Below are 9,033 nucleotides of genomic sequence, written 5' to 3' on the forward strand. Positions count from 1 at the left end.
CTTCAAGTTTTAAGGTATCATTGTAAGGAAAATATTCCAATTTTAAATTCATTTCAAAACCAAGAGCCAAACATATTAAATCAAAATTCAATGAGTGTTAAATAAATTGCAATAGAGACAATCAATTACAGTGAATATTAAATTCAGTTTATGTTACATTAAAATTTCAAAGAAGGTTAAATAAATGGTAACAGAATATAAATTCCAATGACAAAATATGTACGAAGTTTCCCTACGTTACTTTTTCTTCTTCTGAAGGAAGGACTTTCCTTTTTGTTAAGGTTAAAATTATAACGAACGAACATGTTCATGTTTTATATGATGCATTTTATTATCGTTTCCTTTTCACATGAAAAAATTTCAATGTGACAAAATAACATATTTATGTGTAATGAATGTGAATGAATTCAAAGATAGTTAAAGTACAATCAGCGCACATACTAATCATTGCTGATGAGTTATCTTAAAATGACGCAAAAAAATCTGCGCGACACACGAAAATTACAGGAAATGATACAATAGGAATGAATTTTTCTGATTTAAGATTACCTTTGTAATTGCCTCCTGCGGGTATAAAAAGACGATCATTTCAAATAAAACAGTTTTCTAATGCAGCTCTTGCAAGATGCAATTCTTTAATTTTCATTTCTTTGTTGTCCTGGTGTTCTGCATTGTGGTACGACTTTTACGACAAATGAACTATTCATTTTATTTTATATAAATACTTATAATACAATTGTATGTATGTATTAACAATTTGTGATTACTAATCAGCTTCATACATTTACAAGCTTAAAATTAATATTTATAAAAGAATTCTAATTAAATTAACTATTTCTATGGTTGGTTATAAAATTATTAATACACATAGAAAGTTAATAAGGAAACATATAAAAGGCAAGTTTTATTTTGGAAACTTTTGTTAATTCTGTGCCGCTGTCAATAACTAATGGCACGATACATGTATTTACATATTTTATCGACAATATTGTGGGCGTTCCTTTATCAATGATACTACAATCATAATTATATATTTATAGAGTGTTGGCAACCAGAATTTTTTAATTATCATTTTTCCTCGTTTCCCACCGTATTTAAATATGACTATTTTATTTCTTCTTGTATTTTATATTGTATATTATGTCTTTTATATATTTTACTAATATATTTTACTAAACTTTACTGTTACTTACTGAAATTTTATTTCGATTGTTCAACTAATAAAAAATATTTCAACTTAACATAATGTATATAGTAGATATGAATGATGTGTACAAAAATCATTTTTATGATGTTTTATTTATTTCTTGAAGAACTTTTTTTACTTGATAGGCATCTACGATGTCGATAAATGTAGATCGTTCCATTTCTGGCCAACGTCCAGGTAATGGAGTTGCTTGTAGAGGTCGAAGACCACCCAATAACGGTGGTAATGGGTCTACTGGTGGTAATGGGTCTACTGGTGGAAATGATACCACAACTGGTGTGTTATGAGTTTTTATAAAATTATAAATTACTACAGGCTTTCCAATTAAATAATGTTGGCTCATTGCATGTTATTTTATTGCAAAATAACTATGTCTGAAAGTTAAAACTATTTCCAGTGCAAAATGTTAAAAGTTAAACTGCAATTTTTTACATACTTATTCATTATTTTCATTTTATGTTAGCCCATATGCTGACCTTAACACGTTGAATGCCGTGGGGGTCACCGGTGACCCCCAACCGAATCGGATACTATAGTACACTCAGTTAAACTATAATTATTTGAAAAGGTTTATATATTATAAATAATGCTGCCTATTGCGGTGACATTCAGCAAGATGAACAAGCAATAATAATAATGCAATTCAATCAAATGATTTAATATTATATTCTTTCGATTTGGGTATTTTGCTTTATGAAATCGTGCAGCATTCAACGTGTTAAAGTATAATAAACAATTTTTTTCCACAAATGTGTTTTTACTGGTATAATTATGTTTACTTACGTAGGTGGGACAAATTAAACAACTGGACGATCGTAACGACTCAACCATGACGAATTACTCAAGAAATAAAAAATTGAATATAAAAAACCTACATAATTACAATATTACGATATGCAATTAATGTTTGTTTGTTTATATAAAAATAAAGTAGTTACAAGTACAAAGTAAATACCATTGATCTGTATTTTCCTTTTATAAATGTTACATAGTCGTTCAAATTGATGTGTAATAATTTTAATAATTTTATAGTTATATATAATCTCTAATAATATAAATAGTTATAGTAGGGTAGAGTCGTACAGTATTTATAGTTTTTCTGCTATAAGTTGACCAATTCTTTACAGAAATGAAACTTTAAAAACGAAATTTTACTAAAAATGAGGCTTAATAAGAGAGTCAATTATTTGTTTCTAAATTTTATCATAAGAATTAATCATTCTCCCTGCAACATTGCTTGTTACAAGCATAATAATAATCAATATCCTCTTGATCATAAAGAAACCAAGGATACCATCTTTTCTGGAAAAGCAAAGGATAATAACGTATAAACTCGATACATTTATGTTTATGAAAAATGTATATATTATGTATATATAAATTTCAATATCAATGACCTTATGATTTAAATAAAATTTTGCAAATATGTTTAAATTGTTTAGAACAATGTTGGCAATGAGAATGTGAAATTTTAATAATTAGTCCATTGTTACACAAATATCTTACCATACAAAGTTGGATTATATACTATATTCATTACAAAATAGTATCAAACACTAGAATGGAACTTTTCTCAGTAAGTATACATTTTACCTTATTGTATATTATATCTACATTTCCTCTTAATATCATTGTTTAGTCATTTATTACAATGTCATTAATACAGAAGATAAATTACAAAGATTAGAAAAAATATGGTTTTCAGTATTGCGAAAAGATTTTTGTAAAATAAAGTGTTTTATTCAATGATTGCATATTTTACAATAAAGACACTTTATTGAAAGTATATAGAACGATAATTAAATTCATTTATGTCACAAGTTGTGTCGCACTTACTAAAATAATTTAGAAATAAAATATGGTAAAATTGATTCCTTTTATTACTTTTTACATCACTGAAACCAGCGAACAATTTCCAGATTCAGCTGTTGAATGTCTTAATCTATTCCTGATTATAAATTCGTGATTATATAAACAATACAAACTATATGAGTAATGTAAATATAATTTGCAAAAATATTTGTACATTTTATATAACAATTAATTATCTTAAGAAAAGACATATACATATAATTAAAAAAGTGTTGTTCATATCTTCAATTGCAATGACTTAAATTAATACAATCTTTCAAAGTACATCAAGTGAAATAATTTAGTGTATAATACATAATTAAAAAACTTTTCAATAATATTACAAAACTGATGTCTCTGATATTATTACATTTAAAATAACGTTGGACAAAATGCCTTTTTTGCAGTTACATTTCTTATTCATTTAATTTTCTCTACAATGAAACATTTACTTATTACTATTTATATGAATTATCTTATTTCTTAAGTGTAAAGAATGAAATATCTACAAATAATTTACAAAGAGAGTTTAACAAATGTGTATTTAGTGTTCAATACTTTTTTTTTAATTAAGTCTTGTTGATAGTTACTCTCACCTCCTCATAACATTAACAAAAATCAATAACGATATTAAATTTCTGTTAAATTCCAATGTTCATTTTTTATGCAGATTGATTTTTATCACAGCATTTGAATTTGATTGATAAAATTTACTTATGCATGAAATGAACGCTACTCTATAAACAATCTGTTTTAACTTTTACTACTTATTTTTAAAATAAATCAAAAAATTAAAGTTAATTTAATATTCTAAAATTAAAACATTTGTACTTAACACTTTTTTAATTTTTCAAGTTGTCATTTAAAAATCATTGTATTAGATTCTGTAGATTCAGGGAACCAGAAAAAAACGACTAAGCTATGCTTTCTAATTTTTAGTGAAACTTCAAGTCTAATTTTTAATCCCTAATTACTAGCACAATTATATGAGTTATAACTTATGAAAATTACATATTACTATACTGTAGCATAATATGAAATGAATTAAATGTAAAATAACATATGCAATATTTTTATAGTTAACTAAGTCAATATCATATTTCCACTTTACTATATAGAAATTTTGAAGTATACAAAAAGCAATTTAATGAACACTTTTTTTACATCAAACTCTTCTTTTATTTTTTCAGTAAGTGAGTAAGATCTTTGTTTTGTTTTTGAAGCATTATATCAGTTTTCTCTGCTTTATCAGTTATATTCTCAATTAAATCATTTTGCAAATCAATTTCTTCTGATAAACCTACTGCCAAACCTTTTAATCTAGCTAATGAACCACTCATCTCATCTAAATTCTTTTCTAAAATCTTACTCACATTGTTAGTCACAGAATTGTTACTTTCATCTTCATCATATATACCACGTAATTTTAATGCTGGACTTGTATTAGATATATTAGTTTGAACTTGTTCTAAGGAATTCGATAGAGCAGGAGATGTCATAGACTCAGAACTGGACGATTCTGACAATTTAGTTGATGGTATAGGTGCATCTAATGATTTACCACTCAGATAATTTTTTAAACTTCCAAATACACTTTTTATTCCTTGGATATGTTTTTGACTAAATCTTAAGGTACTATTGATATCGTCTAATCTTTTTTCTGTTCTTTCTAGTTGTTCCCTTTGCCTAATAAGTTCCTAAAATAAAGACAACAATAATTTTAATTTGCTATAATATAAAATGATCAAAGCTACTTCAAAATTACTTGGTATTGATTACCTTTCCTTATATCAAAATACTTAAGATTAATATAAACAATTTTAATACTTCTTTGAACGCTACACATTTTATTTAATATATAAATGTATTTATTAATTTTTTTAATATCATTCTGTATCAGTATTAATTAGTGCTACTAATTTGAGAATTAGATTTTAAGGATAAATTTTTCACATAAAAATTGCATTAATATACCCATTGAAATAATGCTTAAAATTACTATAATTATTATGTAAACATATATCTTTATTTGTATTATAAAGAAATAAATTGAAATATAATTGCAAATGAATAACATTTTCCAAGAAATGTAATCTAATAATACTTTGTCATTGTGTGTCATTAAATGATTAAGTTTTATATATTGGAATAAAGTTTTTTTTTAAATTACCTCTGCTGTGGCAGCTCCAATTTGCTCAGAATCCCGTAATAATGAAATAGACCTTTCTGATGATTGTATTGTACGGTCTTCTATCTCTTTTTTTCGCTGTAACAACTGTTGACGTTTATGCTCGAATTCGTTGTCGTAATTAGTATATTGATTGTAAGCTGTATGACTAATAGACCTCGGTGGAGCATTTTTTAAAAAGGTTTCATCATCGACATCATCTTCAAGAGAAAAGAATGGACTCTTTGGATCACTTAAATAATTCTGACTTGCCATTTCGTTGTATAAATCATACACTTTAAGATTTCTATACGAAAACTGTTTTAAAATTCGTCTGACACGTTCACATTCACTGACACGTAAGGTCCAATAAGGTCCTCCTGTCCTGTAAATATACGCAACTGTAGATTCGTCTGTCACAGTTGTAATGGTTATGCTTCAGCGCCGCATACGAGAAAACAAAAAATCAAACAGGAAGGAGGGAAATCTACATTTTATTTATGAATGAATTGTCAAACTATTATTCTACATTCGTTATCACATCAAATTATAATCGCTTTATATGTCAAAAATAAACTTTTTAAAACACAGAGCAAAATGTGGAATAATATTAAGGAATCATTTATCCTGCTCTCACTTTATACTATAGCAAGAGTGCCTGAATTAGTGCCCACAGGCACTCTAGTGATACTCCCCTTACAAAAAGTTACCCTCTCAAAACCTACTTTTACCTGCTGTATTAAACACTACATCGAACTGCTACATACAGAATCTCGAGCAGCTCGTTCCAGTAGAGATAGTGGACGAACGTTTCTTCCGAGTTACTAGCGTGAGGAGAGTAAGTTAGATATCCCTGTTCTAAAGTAGAAGTAGTTAAGAACCACTCACTGACTGGAGTCACTAGCTTGAGGGGTAGCAGTTAGACACCCCCGGTATTGATACTGGACGTAACTCGGGTATAGTGGCTATTTCAGCATCGCCACTTGAGACGGCCAAATAGAGAAACAAAAAGGATCTGGGGTTCGCCTGATTTTCCCGCCCAATGCAGATCTTTATTCGATGGTATATTTTGTACACACGTAAAAAATTATGATTTGAGCAAGGTTTTGGACTAATTCTTAAAGGTAGTTTACAATTGTGAAAAATACAAAATTTTTGTTCTGTTATTTCAACTTAATAAATATGGTAGTATAAAATGTATTTACTATAGAAAATTAATATGTCGATTTCCTTTTGTGGTTATAAGTCCCAAGGCATTCAGACTCTCCTGTAGCAATTATGCGATGTCCTTTCCCAATTTTCCATATGTTTCGTCAATATTATAGTCTCATGAATATATAGACACAGATTTGTGATAACGTATCTTTACATTGATTTGTAAATTGTTTCCTAAGAATGTTTAATAAAAAAAATTATATCGTACGTAAACCTTTATTCACGTCATTTACTTACAGACAGAATAAAGTATAGTGCCATTGACCACTACTATTTAAAATAGTCGTTTTGTATTTATTACATGTAAACTATTTTTAAAATATTGTTAATAAATATTTACATTTATATCTTTGTAAATTAAAAATGGTTTTATAATAAATTATATGTATACAAGACTTTAAATTATGAAAATGCTTTGTAATTGTAGATACAGAATGGAGGATAATTGATGTACCTCATAACTCAGTATATTACATGATATGCCTCATGTAATAAATGTATAATCTTGAGAGTTGACAATGATGCATTCTTCAACTGCAACCAGATCTATACCATCTATTAGTATAAGGGATTTTAATTTCAGTGCTAGAACCATGGAACATTCTAGAATATTTGCAAATAATATATCTTCTACGATAGAAGATATTAGGCCATTCATAGAACATGTACGTGTTGTAAGTGCATCTTTAATATATATTTCTTACACATGCATTGCTATATTAATGTGCTTAACAATATTTTTTTATTATTATTTTGTAGCCATCTGGGATTACATTAAGTTCATTATTAAACATTCAAAGAGTTCAAAATCCATCAAGTACAATACATTCTTCAACTGATAATTTTATAATTAACGTTGAAGATCCACCAACAAGTGGTACGCATTTACATGATAGTTCTGATCATAGCAATCATCATTACCATCAAACAAGTGCTACAGATAATTTTTTAAATAATATTCGTGAAGCTGCAAATGAAGCTGTGGGTGAAAATCGCAATAATAATACTAACATTGCCATTAATTACAATAACAACAACAGCAACAACAACAACAACAACAACAACAACAACATAGAGGAAAACTCTACGGAGACAATACAAATTAGTCCAGAAACACGTGCATTATACAAAGGATTTCAAAAATACATTTTTTTCATTTCTCTTCTTTTTGTCAAAGGTCTTTACGACCATAAGGCTAGTGTATTAAACTTTGTAGTATTACTTGTCACATTTAATCATGCTAATAATGTTGTGAAACGTGAAATTGCAAAACAGCATAATAAAAGTTGGACTTCACTTTTAGTCATCACATGTTATATTATTGCATGTATAGTTTTTATTCATTTTGAGTACGATACACATATATTCTTTTCTTATACTCAGCCTCTTACAATCTGGGAATTATTGTGGTCAATTTTGATAACAGATTTTATTCTGAAACTTATTACTATTATTTGTAAAGTGTTTTTAACATGCCTACCCTCCAGATTTCTGGCTTTCCGGAAAAAAGTAAGTTTTAATACATAATTATTTCATAAGATAAATAAATTAAAAACTGAAAGATAATTTTACTTTAGGGGAAATATTATCTTATGTTGGAAGCAACATCTCAACTGTATCGATGTGTTGTACCTGTTCAACCGTGGCTATATTATTTTTTTGAAGCGTATCAAGGTCCAGAAAAAATTATTGGAGTTTTCATCTCTGTATTATATATAGTCAGTAAAGGAACTGATTTATTATCCTGTTTAAAGTTATTTCAAACTGCTGCTTGCAAACTATTTCAAAATATGGTATGTGTTATACTCTTATTATAAGAAAAATTATATATAATAATAATAATAATAATAATAATAATAATAATAATAATAATAAAAAATCATTTTAATCTTTATAGAATTTAGGAGTGTCACCATCCAAAGAACAGTTGATAGCATCTGGAGGTGTTTGTGCAATTTGTCATGAAGAGTATTCAATGCCAGTGAAACTACACTGTAACCATATTTTCTGTGAAATGTGTGTTTTAACCTGGTTAAATAGAGAACGTTCATGTCCGTTATGTCGTGCAATAATCACAGATGATCCTATCTATCGAGACGGCCATACAACTTATTCTATTCAGTTATATTGACTATAAGTGTTATATCTTACATGTATTTGCTTATTTTCTGTGCTTTAAAAATTTGCATTCAACAGTAAATTTACTTGTAAAATTTCTCTTCAGTTTATAACAGTTTAGCTTTCATTCTGTTTTTCTTTATTAATGTTTGCAATAAGATGATTTTATTGTTTATAGGGTGTTCAAGAAAATAAACATTAAATTTTCAGATATCAATTAAAAAAAATTTAACTGAAATATTGTATAAATGTTATGAATTTGTAAAATATTTTGTACATAATACTTAAGCAATAGATATGTGTGTATAAGATAAAATTTATATTTTAAAATCGAATTATTTAACGTTAAGTTTTTATTTATGAAAATAATGTAATCGATTTACTAAGATAATAAACAATTACAAAATTTCTTCAATGTATTCTATTATGTATCATGCCTATGTATATTCAATAAAATTTGTGTTAATTTCATACA

The 9,033-nt window shown here is 27.1% G+C and overlaps 2 protein-coding genes and 1 long non-coding RNA gene across 13 annotated transcripts; 2 read left to right on the forward strand and 1 right to left on the reverse strand.

The window, feature by feature from the left end:
• Positions 1-306: 306 nt before the first annotated feature.
• On the reverse strand, positions 307-5,638 carry Snap29 (Synaptosomal-associated protein 29kDa). Its single transcript, XM_031979388.2, has 2 exons — positions 5,229-5,638; positions 307-4,755 (listed from the first exon to the last, which is right to left on the reverse strand). The coding sequence occupies exons 1-2, from the start codon at positions 5,499-5,501 to the stop codon at positions 4,237-4,239; spliced, it is 792 nt and encodes a 263-aa protein (XP_031835248.1). The 5' UTR covers positions 5,502-5,638; the 3' UTR covers positions 307-4,236.
• LOC116428147 (uncharacterized) lies at positions 566-2,159 on the forward strand. The gene is made up of 3 exons (XR_004235204.2): positions 566-676; positions 1,333-1,483; positions 1,995-2,159. It is a non-coding gene; the product is annotated as an uncharacterized LOC116428147 (long non-coding RNA).
• A 277-nt stretch (positions 5,639-5,915) lies between the features above and the next one.
• On the forward strand, positions 5,916-8,968 carry Rnft2 (ring finger protein, transmembrane 2). 11 transcript variants are annotated; one of them, XM_076365821.1, is made up of 6 exons: positions 5,916-6,063; positions 6,200-6,349; positions 6,868-7,114; positions 7,200-7,949; positions 8,018-8,233; positions 8,338-8,968. In XM_076365821.1, exons 3-6 carry the CDS (start codon positions 6,959-6,961, stop codon positions 8,569-8,571), a joined length of 1,356 nt encoding a protein of 451 aa, XP_076221936.1. In that variant the 5' UTR covers positions 5,916-6,063; positions 6,200-6,349; positions 6,868-6,958; the 3' UTR covers positions 8,572-8,968. The 11 variants fall into 11 exon arrangements, with proteins under 11 accessions (XP_076221936.1, XP_076221937.1, XP_031835233.1 ...); XM_076365822.1 differs by having other exon boundaries at positions 5,917-6,063; positions 6,200-6,287; XM_031979371.2 differs by having other exon boundaries at positions 5,927-6,063; positions 6,130-6,349.
• The last annotated feature ends 65 nt before the right edge of the window (positions 8,969-9,033 follow it).

Source organism: Nomia melanderi, chromosome 3 (assembly GCF_051020985.1).
Source record: "Nomia melanderi isolate GNS246 chromosome 3, iyNomMela1, whole genome shotgun sequence".
Taxonomy (NCBI): domain Eukaryota; kingdom Metazoa; phylum Arthropoda; class Insecta; order Hymenoptera; family Halictidae; genus Nomia; species Nomia melanderi.